Source organism: Euprymna scolopes, chromosome 42, assembly GCF_053919585.1.
Source record: "Euprymna scolopes isolate OS-2025 chromosome 42, ASM5391958v1, whole genome shotgun sequence".
Taxonomy (NCBI): domain Eukaryota; kingdom Metazoa; phylum Mollusca; class Cephalopoda; order Sepiida; family Sepiolidae; genus Euprymna; species Euprymna scolopes.
In genome coordinates, this window is record NC_136523.1 from 36,571,611 (window position 1) to 36,589,836 (window position 18,226).

General features: G+C 29.3%; 1 protein-coding gene across 1 annotated transcript in view; it reads left to right on the forward strand.

Annotated features, from left to right (window-relative positions):
• Positions 1 to 446: 446 nt before the first annotated feature.
• LOC145267019 (tRNA (34-2'-O)-methyltransferase regulator WDR6-like) overlaps positions 447 to 18,226 on the forward strand; it is a 97,717-nt gene continuing 79,937 nt past the window's right edge. Inside the window, exons 1-4 of the mRNA XM_080122935.1 lie at positions 447 to 610; positions 5,842 to 5,940; positions 10,016 to 10,112; positions 12,755 to 12,821. Coding sequence (XP_079979061.1) covers positions 523 to 610; positions 5,842 to 5,940; positions 10,016 to 10,112; positions 12,755 to 12,821 — 351 coding nt within the window. The 5' untranslated portion in view covers positions 447 to 522. The remainder of the gene's footprint in view (positions 611 to 5,841; positions 5,941 to 10,015; positions 10,113 to 12,754; positions 12,822 to 18,226) is intronic.

Consider the following 18,226-nt stretch of genomic DNA (forward strand, 5'->3'; position numbering starts at 1 on the left):
TATACTTTGATAATTATGTTTCAGTTTGAAGAAATATGGTATAATATAATTAGGGGGAGTTCGCTCGCGCCTGACCTCCATAGAATGGAAATATGTCACAAAGTGTAACAAGGTTTTTTAATATAGATCCACAGAATATTGTGATAAGTGTTTCAGTGTGAACCAGTATGGTATAATAAATTATGGGGTTTATCTATTTTATTTTTACTTTCATCATGTGTGTGTGTGTGTGTGTGTGTGTGTGTGTGTGTGTAATTCAAAACTTGCTATCTATCTAACTAGATAGATAGATAGATAGATAGATAGATGCAAGTAGGGATAGATCGATAAACATACAAAAAGTTATGCTTTTTTTTTTATAACTGTGTTTATTGATTAATTTTGTTTTGTTTGTGTCATTTTTTTTTTATCTCTGGAATAAAAACTCGCGGGAGAATTCAACTCGATGCACCGGTTGAGTTGTCGCGTAACACCGGCGTCATGGCGGACAACAACGTGCTTTCCTAAGAAGAAACACCGGCTATGGAAGAAGACAGCGAAATTCTTCAACTCGCCTATCAGTCGGGTCCAGTCACCGCTCTTAAAGTTATCGACGACATTCTTTTAGCCGGTTTGTTCATTATCATTATGTGTGTTTTATGGGTTTTTTTTTTAGGAACGAATTAAGATTTTTTGAATGTGCGAGGCGTCAGGCGATAAAAACAGTTTGGTCTTTTTTTGTGTGTGTGTGTGTGTGTGTGTGTGTGTGTGTGTTAATGCACTTACTGATCCGCACTATTTTTTAAATCGTATTTCCAAGTTTAATATGTTTAGTTTTTGGTATTATTATACAAACACCGTGACAGCGTTAGGGTTAGGGGTTAGGGTTAATTCGCTGTCACGGTGTTTGTATAAATTTACCTAGTTTTTAATTCAATTGTAAGATTAAAGTACAGAATAGAATAGGTGCAAAACACCCTCCCCTCCCCATATTAAGAATGGCTTTTTAAATGATAACGTTATTTCAGCAGTGCTGAAATAAGCACGGATCACTCTCTCCATGAATACCTTTTTTTTTTCTTTTTTTTATTGGTAAATTTTTTATTTGGTTTTCATTATAACATATTCTTTTAAAATGGCGACTTTAAGGTTTTCAAGTATGCTGAAAACGAACATCGCATTTAATTTTTTTGCAAATAAATAGTTTTCCCGTGCGCGCTTGCGCGTACAACAATGGCCACCATTTTTAACATTCTTCATAAATTTTGGTTTCAGTTTCGATTATAGCTGATGGCACTCAAGTCATTTAAGTTTTTTTTTACTAAGAATAATTTTGGTTTCGGTTTCGAGTATAGCTGATGGCACTTAAGTCATCTATTTTTTTTATAAATAATTTTACCAAGAATTCTTTAAGTTTTGGTTCCGTGTTGATCTTCGCTAAAAGAACTAAAGTTATATATTTTTATTATATAGTTTGGGTTTCGATTCAAGCTGATGAACCCAAGTCATATATAGATATATTTGCGATTTTTGAAATCGCAACTTTATAATACATAAAAATCGATAGAACATTAACTTTATAATAATATGTCGGAAATCTGCAAGAATTAAAATATTATATTTAAGCGTATTTTACAACCTGGCTACACTGGGCGACCCTGCTAGCTTGGATAAATACTTTGCGGTTTTAACAAAAGAGCTAAAATTGTAGCATCTGTTCTTCAGATGCGGCACTTCCATTTCTCGTTCTCTTTCAGTGGAGGAGAAATCCTTCACGACTGAGACAATTTTTATTTTTGTACTTTGTACAAATAGATGATTGCGTGACATCCACCATTAATTGTAACAAGACGAGTAGAGTTACTTCCCCTGATTTGATACTTTTTATTTATGTACACATTTGAAAGTTTTTTTGAAAAATATTTTCATTAATATTTAATTTTCTATCTTATCGTTTTTTTTTTTCTAATATTCATTACTGCGACATTACAATTCAGTATTGGTTACGCTACTTGGCCTTTTGGTCAAGATCAAAGTGTAGTATCTGTTCTTCAGATGCGGCACTTCCATTTCCCGTGAGGAGGCATTGCAAATAGGAACTGACACTGGCTTATACAATAATATCGGAGGATCTCCATTTACACTGAATATCTACAGAATGCCGATAGCAAATTATTACATATGAATCAATCCCCTGAGGAAGGTCCTGTTAGTAAGAGATTACATTGCTTAATATCTGGAAAACTACTTATTTGAGGAAAAATTAAATGTGATAGTTGGTTTTAGCATACCCAAAAACCTGCGAAGGAAAAAAAAGGTGTTATAAATAAAAAACTATACAAAATACTATTAAAAACCCGCCGAATATATGTCAACCTATGTCACGGTAACATATATTGAGCGAGTTTTTAACAGTATTTAATCCAGTTTTTTTATTTATAACATCTTTTCCCACACTTACTGTGTTATAGAGAGAATAAGACGCCATCTTGAATGTTCCAATACATCGGTAAACACTGTATGTTTTTCGAGCTGAATAAACATGTTACATTGAATAAAAACACGAAAAATATATCCAGTTTGGTAGAAAAGTAACTTATCTTGCCTTTGATAACATTTATTTGTTATATATTTCTTTTTGGACAACTTTTTCGAATCTATGTGTACAGTAATACCTAAACCTAAACGTAGATTCTATGTGTACCTAAACCTAAACGTTCTAAAGTGTACCTAAATTTATATATTTATTAAATAAATAAACCTAAACTTAAATTCTAAAGTGTACCTAAACCTAAACGTAGATTCTATGAACAAAGCTTCTTTCTTAGAATTGCACGCCTATGGAACTGTCTTCCATTTTCCTGCTTTCCAGCTGACTACAATATGGTCGTCTTCAAGTCCAATGTAAACAAGTTCTTGATAAGCTGTTCCACTTAAGTTAACAAATTTACTGAATTTCCATTACTGATTACTATATTGTCCTTTTGACTACTGTACACTCTTAACCCTTATCCTCAAATGGTCTCTGAGCCTTGATAAGTGGTTATGCCTATGTAAAAAAAATGTAAGTGTAAAACATAATGGAATGTCAGAAAAAAATGAAATTCAAGGAATCTTTCTTTATTGGTGTCTTAACGACTATAAATTAAATTCAATGCAAATTTGATACAATTTCATTTTTCAAATGAAATGATCCGCTAAAACCATTGCATCGTAGGAGATGTCCTTTTCTCTTCCCTGCAACCTCTATCTCATAGAAGAGATGTTGCGAATTTGTCTCTGCTTTATCATTATTTTCATGGCAAGTGCTCGACTGAGCTTCAATTTATGGTCCCTCCCTCACCAAACTTTCACAAGAAACACTCGTCTAGTTGAAAACACTATCAATAATTCCCCCCACTCTTTATCTGTACCTAAACCTAAACGTAGATTCCATGAACAAAGCTTCTTTCTTAGAACTGCACGCTTGTGGAATTGTCTTCCGTTTTCCTGCTTTCCAGCTGACTACAATCTGATTGTCTTCAAGTCCAATGTAAACAAGTTCATGATAAGCCGTTCCCCTTAAGTTAACAAATTTACTGAATTTCCATTACTATTGATTATTTTGCCCTTTTGACTACTTTACACTCTTTAATCCTTATCCTCGAGTGGCCCCTGGGCCTTGATAAATGGTGATGCCTATGTAAAAAAAAAAATAATAATTTTTTTAATATTTGAAATATATTTATATGGAAATATTTCATTTCAAAAATATAATTTAAACTTTCATAGTTTACGTTTCTATAAATAATTTTTTAAATATTTCAAATATATTCATATAGAAATATTTTATTTCAAAAATAATAATTTGATGTCTTATAGTTTAGATTTCTATAAATAATTTTTTAAATATTTCAAATATATCCATATGGAAATATTTTTAAATTTTAACAAATTTTATCACATAATTTTGTCATAAATAATCTATATATAAAACTTTTTTTAAAAATTGGAAAAAAAAAAAATGGCGTAAATTATGTGTATATATATATATATATATATATATATATAAGGCAAAATGTGTGTGACAATTTCGTGTATGTCTCGCAAAGGCTTTTCTCGCCGACGCTCCCAGGGTCGTTACTATCGCTTAGAACTGTTTATATACCCCCTATATAATAATATCTACGATTTGGCAATGCGTGTAGCATCTAGATTTAATTACAGCGACTTTTACAAAATTATTGCTATTTTGGCTTCTCATGTGTTGATTCGGCTTTTTTGTATAAAAAGCGAAACTAATTCAAAGCTAACACGGTGTTCTCGGCATCGCAAGGCTTCCAGGTTCAATCCCGCCTCCCAACCAAAACTATTTTATTTTTCTTTTACATCTTTAAACACTCGAGCAACTTTTTTTCTTTTTTTTTTTTTCGCTTATTCTTTAGATTACCTCTCACCCCCCCCTCCTATATACACAGCGTTTTTTTTTTTGTTTAAGTGTATGTATGTATCGCAAAAACTTTCGACAGAGGTGATGGATTTTCACGAGATAGGTATCATTTTGAAGCTCGACCCTTCAGACGACAAATATTGAAAAATTAGCTGAAAACATTAATTCCTTCACCCTCAACTGGGCACTTTTCTACAGGGAGGGGGTCGCTTTTTTCGTTGATATTTTCGAAAGTCATCCCCTCTTTTTGATTGTTTAGCCTTAATTTGAACCTACATCACTTCCGGGTTGAGAATCGGCACAGCAGCTAACGCATCACATATATTTTTTTTTTTTTCACTTTCTTTTTTTTTTTTCCGCCTTCGTGGTACGGGTTTGAGCCTGCCTACTACCACTTTTTTTTTTTCTTTTTTTTCTTTTTTCCTTTTTTCTTTTTTTCTTTTTTTTCTTTTTCTTTTTTTTCTTTTTTTTCTTTTTTTTTCTTTTTTTTTCTTTTTTTCTTTTTTTTCTTTTATTTTTCTTTTTTTTTTTTCTTTTTTGCACAACGAACACCCTTACACACACCTCCGCTTTCTTTTCCGCCTTCGTGTCACGGGTTCGAGCCTGCCTTCTACAACTTTTTCTTTTTTTTGCTCAACATACACCTACAAACACCGGGCACTCAGGCTAGTGTATCATAAAACATGGTAGCTATCTTCAATTGAATTACGAAATCAAAACCTCCTTGATTATTTTTTTATACAAATGTTTAAAATAAGTTTTTTTTTTTTTTTTTACAGCACACATTATTCATAACAAAAAAATTCTGTGATAAAATTTGTTCAAGACATAAATATATTATTTCAAAAAGACACCATTTATAGAAATGTAAGGGTTTGTTGGTTTGTTTTACAATCCACAGATGTACAAAAAAGTGACCAAAAATTAAAAAATACAACAAATAAATGTTACAGAAGGCAAGATAAGTTACTCTTCTACCTATCTAGAAACGTTGTTAGTGGTTTTACTTACTTTAAATGTTTAATCAGTTCAAAAATCACACGGTGTGTATCGGTATATGTAAAAATAGACAAATGGCAGCGAGCTGACTGTTAAATATGTAAAGCTTGGAAAAATGAGTTAAAACTAAAAAATTGTATAAAATATTATTAGAAACCTACTCAATATATGTTACCATGACATATATTGGGTGGGTTTCTGGAAAAAAAAATATCTTTAAAAATCTCATAAAAAAAGTACTTGTTGACTGTTTCCGGTTCTTTCCGTCATCAACCAGGCACACCCGAATAACTTTATGGAATTCATGGGTTGATAAATGCTGGAGTACCGGGGTTTTTTTTTTATTGTTTTGTTTTTGTTGTATTCATTTTTTTTCAAATCCAAAACAAAAAATGCCATTTCAGACTTAATTTTCTTTTTTTTTTTTCTTTTAGGAATCGGAAGTCGTCTTCACATTTATAATTTACAAACAACTCAACGCATTCAAGTGATTCAAGTCTTACCCCACCAAAATATCCATGGAATTTCACAAGGTAAATAACATTTTTTTTTTAAAATCCTTATGGAATTCTAAAACCATATATTTCAGCATATAAGGCGACCCTCAGATAAGACAAGGTATAAAATTGGAGCAAATTTTCATAAATTTTATCATATATCGGTTGTATACGACGACTGCTAAATCACGAAACCATGTTTGTTTAGCCTAGGCTAGAGATTGCAACACCCGGTATCTTATGAAATATTGGTTGTTAATTCAAAAGTTTGAGGAGCTACGAAAACGGGAGTGGTACCATTAAAACAAGCGACTGTTAGTGCTGCAGAATTTATTTTTCAACATAGTCATAATAACTGGATATATATATGATGATTGTAATTTCTTGTCAGACGAGTGCCACTCCCTCAGACATTTAAAATCCATGAGCCCAAATGCTTGAGGGAGTATCTATACAAAGATGATGTTACAGAGTCTTAGCTTTATACGACAGCTAAGTCTCTCTCTCGGTTCAAAATGTTGAGATCCAGCAACAAGCAAGAGCAAGATAGCCAGCAACAAATTAAACTGCAGACCAGCTTAATGCGGGTACTGGTCTCCCGCTTTATGGTTTTTTAAATCAGAGATTTGCTTCTCCTAGAAAGGTTGCCTTCACCACGGCTTACGGGAGCCCTCTTCACCCCAATACACATATACACACACAAATATACACGGTGCTAGTTGGCCGTTGACCCAGAAAAAGAGTTCATTCGCCCTTTGGAAGGTCTTGTTTTTAATCTTCCAGGGAGACTAGCCGCCCTCCTCACCAAACAAGTCTGGTGGGGGAACCAGTTTAGTCGCCGGTGACCCGACCATGAGGCAGGTAGTACTGGGTTACATGGTACCAGTAGCATATGACATCACCTGACACAAATGTATATATATATATATATATATATATGCAGGGTGTCCATAAAGTTACTATACAGTCTTACAAGTTGCTATACAGACACCCTGTAATATATTAACAGTACAATAAATTTGCGCTCTTCCAAAGTTAGCTTGCATGGCATGCTTGATTAAATAAACGACTGCTAAACCATGAAACCATGTCTGTTTAGCCTTGGCTAGAGATTGCAACACCCAGTATCTTATGAAATATTGTTTTTAAAGATGATTTTTTTAACTTTAAGGGTCATCTTATACACCAAACTATACAGTAGTTCCATAGGGTTAAAGACACGGTCCTGAAAATTGTATATGCGTGTTAGTAATGTAGATATTTCTGCATTTATCAACGCGTGATTTCCACGCATTTCAGGTGAAAACATTATAACGTACTTATGTGTCGTGTTAAAATTTATATGAATTCCAAAAATAGTACTATCAGCTAAAGCAAAAGAGGTGGAACATCCCTGAACCCTCAGCCTAAAATAATCCAAAACATTGATATCCATAAAACCCAACAAAAAAAAAAAATCTAACATGCTGATTGGTTGATTCTTGATGAAGTGAAGGTTTCACTTGCAAAAATATAATTTCTTAGAACTGCACGCCTATGGAATTGTCTTCCGTTTACCTGCTTTCCAGCTGACTACAATATGGTTGTCTTCAAGTCTAACGTAAACAAGTTTTTGATGAGCCGTTCCATATAAGTTAAAAAATTTACCGAATTTCCATTTACTAACGATTACTTTATTGTCCAATTGACTACTGTACACTCTTTAACCCTTATCCTCGAGTGGCCTCTTTCCCTTGATAAGTGGTAGATGCCTATGTAAAAAAAAAAAAAAAAAAAATATAGCAGGAGGTTGTTAATTTATCAAGCGTATGCAAGACTGTTGACAAAAAACGTGTCTTGCTTTGACGTGTAGGCAGTGATATGTCGGTTTATTGCAGGCAACGATTATTATTTTTCTAATGCGTGTCCATGTTGAATGTTCTAGAATCTTTTTCACAAAATAATTTTCTAATTTCAAAATTACTCAACAAGCTATCACAATAAAACGGGTAAAAAGAAATTCTTTTCTGCTCGATACGGGGCGATATCAGCATAATCATGTTGACACACCGGTTCCCGTCAGATCACCAAAGTTATGCAATGTTGAGCCTGGTCATTACTAAGATGGGTGAGCAGTTTGGGAATTCCGGGTGCTATACGTTGGAGAACGTCAACACCTAACGTCGTCATATCCCCTAACGTCGTCATCTCCCCTAACGGGGATATACATGCGACTGGGGGCCGCTTGTGAATTTCATACTCCCATGGAACTTGGATATGACCTAAAACTATATCCGATGGTGAGGCCCCACCTTGCGGGCCTTGGGGAGTGTGGAGCCACCCTTTAATTGCCATTGCTCCCAAGTCCACTCTGACCCGGAGTGGTAGTACCTGTTAGGGTCCCAACTATAGGTTAAATAGAATCCGACTTAAAAAACAAATATACTCCATTAACAATCGTTCCTCAAAATAACTAGATTCGGCATTAAATAACCTGAAAAAGGTTGATATGCCGTAAAACAAAAACAACCAACCAACCCATGGAACTTCCTCCTTTGGGGGAAACCGGTTAAACCTGAATAGGGTTAGTGCTGTTTCACACACATATCTGTATCAAAGGAAATGAATTAGCTGAATCAGCAGCAAAAATCAGTTTTTTTTAATATATTGTTTTAAGTAAAAACCAGATTATGTATTTAATTGTCATGCCGAAAATAGTAATATATCCAAAAATTATGAAAATTCATTGAGTAGAAAAACTGTTATTGTATTTTTAGTAAAAGAAAAAAAAAATCGCTTATAAACAACAAATATTGCAGCCATGACACAAGTAATCTAAAATATTCATTTCAGAGTTATGTCCCTTGCATATAACCTCTTGCTGCCTACTTTATAACGGCTAAAAACATGCGATTTTTACCCAATTTTCTGTAAAAATTACTTTTAACTATGAATAAATTTCTACTCAACGATTTTTCATAATTTTTGGATATATTACTATTTTCGTCATAACAATTAAGTACGTGATATTGTTTTTGCTTAAAAAAAAAAAAATGATCTATCGACTATTTTAACAAGCACAAACATCCCAAACTTAAAAGACATATCAATATATTCACATTATAATACGAGATGGCAGGCAAATGTCTGGCATTCAGTGGGATGCCCCATCCCCAGCTGACGTGTTGATTGGTTGATGTTTTGAGTGCACATTTTGTTTGCTCCGGCATATTGTCACAATTCTCAAATGGATAAAATCTCAAATTAGGTCACTTCCAATAAATGACATTTTAAAATTGTCACGTGTTAAACGTGTGCACACACACACACACACTCACACACACACACATACATACACACGCATACACACACACACAAGCGCACACGTGCGCGCACGCACGCAAGTGATTGGCAGGCCGATGAGTGCAGATCTGTCAAAACTGAAATTACCAGAGATGAATAGGCCAAATACTTGACCTAACAGCTGTTGGGGTTAAACACCTGCAAGAGAACAGGTCAATATAAACAAGTGAGATGAGAGAGAAAGGACTCAAAAAACCGAAGGTAGCCACAAGTTGTTGTCATCCGCCCACCTCCTGCTTCCCCCCAACTTGTCTACCGACAAATACATTTTTATAGCAGTTTCAAGAATTAAAACACAACAAACATTTGATGTACGATTGTTTCGAAAATAAATGATTACATATTAAACATTAAACAACTGTAACCAAATCAACAAAGTCTCTGCCAGATGAAGTTGTGATGCGCTAAATTTTTCAGTCTTCCAATCAAAAACCCTTTTCAAAATGTCACTCTTCTTTATTTACATCTTTTATTTATTTATGGCATTCCCCACCACTTGTCTCATCTCCTCTTTATTTACGCCATCCCATTCCTCCTACAATTTCTCATTCTCCGTATTCACATCTTTCTACCACTTTGTTTCATTCGCCCTTCCACCAACTTGTCTACCGACTGAAGGGCACAACACAACAAAGAAGGATTTAGTTATGAGTTCTTTTTTCTTGGTTGACGAGAAACTGCTATTTATTTAACCCGACTACATCATAAAATGTTCTAGCAATGAACAGTCCGACAAAACTATTTCAATCAATTTTTCTTTTCTCTGCAGCACATTCGTCTTCTAATGCTGAATCTTCGGAAAAATTGCTGTGCGTCTTCGGAGAGAAAACTTTTCAAGTTATACAATTCGACCAACAAATAAACAGGTATGAATCGATCATTTTAGACTTCATCCCCCGTCCCCCCTCCCTTTTTTTTTTTGTTTCTGTTAATATCATATTTAAGCATATTTTACGACCGAGCAATGCCAGGTGACTACGGTGGTATATTGGGTACGATATCAATATCAATAGAAAAATCCCATAATTTAAAATATCTTACTTAAGCATATTTTACAACACCGGGTTTGCTAGTGTATATATATATATATATATATATATATATATATATATATATATATATATATATATATACTAGCATGGGTACCCGGCGATGCCCAGGTCAACATGAAGTTCCGTTTGGAACAAATCTGCTATACTAAGGATATTAATCATTTTCGTAGGTAATGTCGATACCCCCACAACAATTTAGTATGCTAGTATATATATATAGATATATATATACTAATATGGGTACCCGGCGATGCCCGTGTCGACATGAAGTTCTGTTTGAAACAAACCTGCTATACTATAACAGGCATGACAGGAAAACAAATGAACACATAACTAAAGGAATGGCAAAAACACTAGAGGATGACCTCCAATCTGTAGTGGAATGGGGACATAAATGGATAGTCACATTCAATGCTGCCAAGACTAAACTGGTTTCCTTCAATAATGTTTTTCGTGAAAGATTGGCAAGAGGGGACCAGAGATTGGAGCTCAGACGAGCACTTCCCATGAAAATCACGATAAAACAAAGACAAGCTCACAACATCCCTTTTAGATGTACAGATATTTTATTATTAACGACAAGAAAGTATGGAATGAATACACATCGTCATCGTCGTCATATAATAATAATAACTAGTTGGCCACCCAGCGTTGCCCGTTCGTACAATACACTTAAACATGATATTTTAATTTATGCCGATTGAATATGTGTTATTATCTATTGCCCAGTAGTTGTTGCCCCTGATAGTAGTCCCCTACACCAAAGTGACAATGTGCCTTGTTTGGGGTGAAAATGTAATAAAAAAAAAAATTTTTTTTTTTTTTTTTTAAATTACTGTACATGCAATAACCCTTATCCCCAAGTTGCCTCCGGGTCTTGATAAGTGGTGACTTCCACGTAAAAGAAGGAAAAAAAAAGAATAGGTTTTAAGCTTCCAATATTCATACCAGAATTGTCTGCAAAGAACATATGTAATAATGAATAAAGTGCTAAGTTAAACTCTTCCGGAGGTTGAAGGTTCAATCCTTAGTGCAGGCGATACTAAAAATATAATCCTGAATTACTTCAGAACAAGAACGTGCTGCCCTCATGGATTAAATAAAGGGTTCTGTTGGAAATTCCGTGCTGGTTTCTGAGTTCAACAAGATACACCTGACGAAGGTTAGAAGTTACAACAGCTGAAACGTTGTGAAAATAACAGTCAAGATGAGAACAGTAGTACGAATAATATTCTTTTCCTGAAATATATTTTAAGGCGGAAGTCGATGCGGCGTCTATTCCAAAACTCATCATTTGAAGCTGAGGAACTGTCTAATCCAAGGGAAGTAACTCCACTCTAACTTTCTATGAATTATCTCTCTTGTAGGCATAGAAAGCGAAATCTGAAATTATCAGGCAAACAAAAAAGTGCTCAACATCTGGAGATTAGCTTCTGCTCTTTGTTTCTTTCTACCAAAACATCTGGTAGATAAGGTGTTACATACTTCTTTTTTTTTTTTTTTTTTTTTTGCGATTACATTTACATGTTTTTATCCGTTCTTTTATTTTTGAAATTGTTGTAGAACTATCAATGTTGGTCAAGATCAAAGTGTAGTATCTGTTCTTCAGATGCTGCACTTCTATTTCTTGTTCTCTTTCGGTGGAGGAGAAATCCTTCACGACTGAGACAATTTTTATTTTTGTACCTTTTCTCCACGTTAAAAAACGACCCTGGTGTCTAACTCTGTCCCGTGGGGAGGCAAAGTAAATAGGTACAATGAAAGTGATCAATATCCTTAGTTTAGCAGGTGTGTCCAAACGGAACTTCATTTCTACCTGGGGAATTCCGGGTATCCATGCTAGCATTTAATAAATCTTAAAATATTTTTTTTAATTTTTACAATTGCAAAAAAATTTTACATGGTAGTCACCACTTATCAAGGCCCGGAAGCCACTCGGGGATAAGGGTTATTGCGTGTATAGTAATCAATAGGATAGTATCATAGTAATCGTTAGTAATGGAGATTTGATAAAGTGTCTTACTTAAGGGGGCGGTTCATCAGGAATTTGTTTATGTTGGACTTGAAGACATCCAAGTTGTAGTCAGGTGGGAAACAGACAAACGGAAGAGAGTTCCACTGGCGTGCACTTCTAAGAAAGAAGCTTTATTTATGGAATGTACGTTTTGATTTAGGCACAGATAAAGAGTGGGGAAAATTATTGACAGTGGTTTCAGCTAGACGAGTGTTTTTCATGAAATATTGGTAGGGGGGAACCAGAGATTGGAGCTCAGACGAGCACTTGCCATGGAAATAATGATAAAACAAAGACAGGCTCGCAACATCTCTTCTGTAGGAGAGAGGTTACAGGGAAGAGACAAAAAAAAAAAAGAATTTTTATGATATAATGATATATTTTTAGGGTTGTTCATCTATTGCAGCCGACATCACACAATTTTTTATTTTTTATTTTTAAGAATTTCCCGAGAAGGAAAACCTCTTGAAATCCGAGATTGGATTTGGGATGTGCAGTGGTTGGAAACGGTAAGAAACGTTTGTTTGGCATTAAGTTATAAATGTTTAAAGGTGAAGTGGTGTGTTGTAAAATCATTAATAACCAGTCAATCGCTTATTTAAGAAGCTCAATGTAATTACAGAGCAATATAATGAATGAATGAATGAATGACAAAAGTCTGTATTCCAAAGTTCATGATGTTGACCATCTTACAATTTATGCCTTTTAGTTGACATTTACAATTCTTAACAATATCTGTTTCGTAGCACAAATCAATCACTTAATTATTATCATAAACATAAACTTTATTATTATCATAAACTTTATTATTATCATAAACTTTATTATTATCATAAACTTTATTATTATCATAAACTGTATTATTATCATAAGCATTATTGTTATCATAAACTTTATTATTATAATAAACTTTATTATTATCATAAACTCTATTATTATCATAAACATTATAATCATAAACTGTATTATTATCATAAACTGTATTATTATCATTAACTGTATTATTATCATTAACTTTATTATTATCATAAACATTAATATTATAAAACTGTATTATCATAAACATTATTATTATAAACATTATTATTATCATAAACTCTATTATTATCATCATAAACATTATTATTATAATAAACATTATTATTATCATAAACATTATTATCATAAAGATTATTATCATAAACATTATTATTATAAAGATTATTATCATAAACTCTATTATTATCATAAACATTATTATTATCATAAACATTATTATCATAAACTGTATTATCATAATAAACTTTATTATTATCATAAACTTTATTATTATCATAAACATTATCATAAACTTTATTATTATCATAAACGTTATTATCATAAACGTTATTATCATAAACTTTATTATTATAAACTTTATTATTATCATAAACTTTATTATTATCATAAACTCTATTATCATAAACATTATTATCATCATAAACATTATTATCATCATAAACATTATTATTATCATAAACATTATTATTATCATAAGCATTATTATTATCATAAACTGTATTATCATAAACTCTATTATTATCATAAACTTCAAGTAATGTCTATAGATAAAGGCATATTAATTGCAGTTTATGATCAGGTAGAAGATTTAAGTAATTATTTTTTTCAGTTCCAACCAACATAATTTTCCCTACAAGGTAATCTACCACTCCCCCATGAGTCTAATTCCTATTCCCATCCTTCTCTGCTGTTGGCAGGATATTTCTCAGCTTCCGACGTCAACAAAAACATGCACAACGCTCTACTGCAGCTTTCAACAACTTCCAACAGTAATAAAAACTATAAGTCGAATGCAAATTCGCATGTTTTTCTGCTGTTGGCAGAATTCTTCTCAGATTTCTCTCGGCTTCCAACATCAACAAAAACATGCACAATGCTCTACTTCAACTTTCATATAAACAACTACATTTGTTTAAAATGAATATTCAACAATTTATTTGTTTAAAATGAATATTCACAATTTATTTGTTTAAAATAATTATTCAACAATTTGTTTGTTTAAAATGAATATTCAACAATTTATTTGTTTAAAATGAATATTCAACAATTTATTTGTTTTAAAATGAATATTCAACAATTTATTTGTTTAAAATGAATATTCAACAATTTATTTGTTTAAAATGAATATTCAACAATTTGTTTGTTTAAAATGAATATTCAACAATTTATTTGTTTCAAATGAATATTCAACAATTTATTTGTTTAAAATGAATATTCAACAATTTGTTTGTTTAAAATGAATATTCAACAATTTATTTGTTTAAAATGAATATTCAACAATTTATTTGTTTAAAATGAATATTCAACAATTTATTTGTTTAAAATGAATATTCAACAATTTATTTGTTTAAAATGAATATTCAACAATTTATTTGTTTAAAATGAATATTCAACAATTTGTTTGTTTAAAATGAATATTCAACAATTTGTTTGTTTAAAATGAATATTCAACAATTTATTTGTTTCAAATGAATATTCAACAATTTGTTTGTTTAAAATGAATATTCAACAATTTATTTGTTTACAATGAATATTCAACAATTTGTTTGTTTAAAATGAATATTCAACAATTTATTTGTTTCAAATGAATATTCAACAATTTATTTGTTTAAAATGAATATTCAACAATTTATTTGTTTAAAATGAATATTCAACAATTTGTTTGTTTAAAATGAATATTCAACAATTTGTTTGTTTACAATGAATATTCAACAATTTGTTTGTTTAAAATGAATATTCAACAATTTATTTGTTTCAAATGAATATTCAACAATTTATTTGTTTAAAATGAATATTCAACAATTTGTTTGTTTAAAATGAATATTCAACAATTTGTTTGTTTAAAATGAATATTCAACAATTTGTTTGTTTCAAATGAATATTCAACAATTTATTTGTTTAAAATGAATATTCAACAATTTGTTTGTTTAAAATGAATATTCAACAATTTATTTGTTTAAAATGAATATTCAACAATTTATTTGTTTAAAATGAATATTCAACAATTTATTTGTTTAAAATGAATATTCAACAATTTGTTTGTTTAAAATGAATATTCAACAATTTATTTGTTTAAAATGAATATTCAACAATTTATTTGTTTAAAATGAATATTCAACAATTTATTTGTTTAAAATGAATATTCAACAATTTATTTGTTTAAAATGAATATTCAACAATTTATTTGTTTAAAATGAATATTCAACAATTTATTTGTTTAAAATGAATATTCAACAATTTATTTGTTTAAAATGAATATTCAACAATTTATTTGTTTAAAATGAATATTCAACAATTTCTTTGTTTAAAATGAATATTCAACAATTTATTTGTTTAAAATGAATATTCAACAATTTATTTGTTTAAAATGAATATTCAACAATTTGTTTGTTTAAAATGAATATTCAACAATTTGTTTGTTTAAAATGAATATTCAACAATTTATTTGTTTAAAATGAATATTCAACAATTTATTTGTTTAAAATGAATATTCAACAATTTATTTGTTTAAAATGAATATTCAACAATTTGTTTGTTTAAAATGAATATTCAACAATTTATTTGTTTAAAATGAATATTCAACAATTTATTTGTTTAAAATGAATATTGAACAATTTCTTTGTTTAAAATGAATATTGAACAATTTGTTTGTTTAAAATGAATATTCAACAATTTATTTGTTTAAAATGAATATTCAACAATTTATTTGTTTAAAATGAATATTCAACAATTTATTTGTTTAAAATGAATATTCAACAATTTATTTGTTTAAAATGAATATTCAACAATTTATTTGTTTAAAATGAATATTCAACAATTTATTTGTTTAAAATGAATATTCAACAATTTATTTGTTTAAAATGAATATTCAACAATTTATTTGTTTAAAATGAATATTCAACAATTTATTTGTTAAAAATGAATATTCAACAATTTCTTTGTTTAAAATGAATATTCAACAATTTATTTGTTTAAAATGAATATTCAACAATTTATTTGTTTAAAATGAATATTCAACAATTTATTTGTTTAAAATGAATATTCAACAATTTGTTTGTTTAAAATGAATATTCAACAATTTGTTTGTTTAAAATGAATATTCAACAATTTGTTTGTTTCAAATGAATATTCAACAATTTATTTGTTTCAAATGAATATTCAACAATTTATTTGTTTAAAATGAATATTCAACAATTTATTTGTTTAAAATGAATATTCAACAATTTCTTTGTTTAAAATGAATATTCAACAATTTGTTTGTTTAAAATGAATATTCAACAATTTCTTTGTTTCAAATGAATATTCAACAATTTCTTTGTTTCAAATGAATATTCAACAATTTATTTGTTTAAAATGAATATTCAACAATTTATTTGTTTAAAATGAATATTCAACAATTTATTTGTTTAAAATGAATATTCAACAATTTATTTGTTTAAAATGAATATTCAACAATTTATTTGTTTAAAATGAATATTCAACAATTTCTTTGTTTAAAATGAATATTCAACAATTTATTTGTTTAAAATGAATATTCAACAATTTATTTGTTTAAAATGAATATTCAACAATTTATTTGTTTAAAATGAATATTCAACAATTTATTTGTTTCAAATGAATATTCAACAATTTATTTGTTTCAAATGAATATTCAACAATTTATTTGTTTCAAATGAATATTCAACAATTTATTTGTTTAAAATGAATATTCAACAATTTATTTGTTTAAAATGAATATTCAACAATTTATTTGTTTAAAATGAATATTCAACAATTTATTTGTTTAAAATGAATATTCAACAATTTATTTGTTTAAAATGAATATTCAACAATTTATTTGTTTAAAATGAATATTCAACAATTTATTGTTTTAAAATGAGTATTCAACAATTTATTTGTTTAAAATGAATATTCAACAATTTATTTGTTTAAAATGAATATTCAACAATTTATTTGTTTAAAATGAATATTCAACAATTTATTTGTTTAAAATGAATATTCAACAATTTATTGGTTTAAAATGAATATTCAACAATTTATTGTTTTAAAATGAGTATTCAACAATTTATTTGTTTTAAAATGAATATTCAACAATTTATTTGTTTTAAAATGAATATTCAACAATTTATTGTTTTAAAATGAGTATTCAACAATTTATTTGTTTTAAAATGAATATTCAACAATTTATTTGTTTTAAAATGAATATTCAACAATTTATTTGTTTTAAAATGAATATTCAACAATTTATTTGTTTAAAATAATTATTCCACAATTTATTTGTTTAAAATGAATATTCAACAATTTATTTGTTTAAAATGAATATTCAACAATTTATTTGTTTTAAATGAATATTCAACAATTTATTTGTTTTAAATGAATATTCAACAATTTATTTGTTTAAAATGAATATTCAACAATTTATTTGTTTAAAATGAATATTCAACAATTTATTTGTTTAAAATGAATATTCAACAATTTCTTTGTTTAAAATGAATATTCAACAATTTCTTTGTTTAAAATGAATATTCAACAATTTATTTGTTTAAAATGAATATTCAACAATTTATTTGTTTAAAATGAATATTCAACAATTTATTTGTTTAAAATGAATATTCAACAATTTATTTGTTTAAAATGAATATTCAACAATTTGTTTGTTTAAAATGAATATTCAACAATTTGTTTGTTTAAAATGAATATTCAACAATTTATTTGTTTAAAATGAATATTCAACAATTTATTTGTTTAAAATGAATATTCAACAATTTATTTGTTTAAAATGAATATTCAACAATTTATTTGTTTAAAATGAATATTCAACAATTTATTTGTTTAAAATGAATATTCAACAATTTGTTTAAAATGAATATTCAAC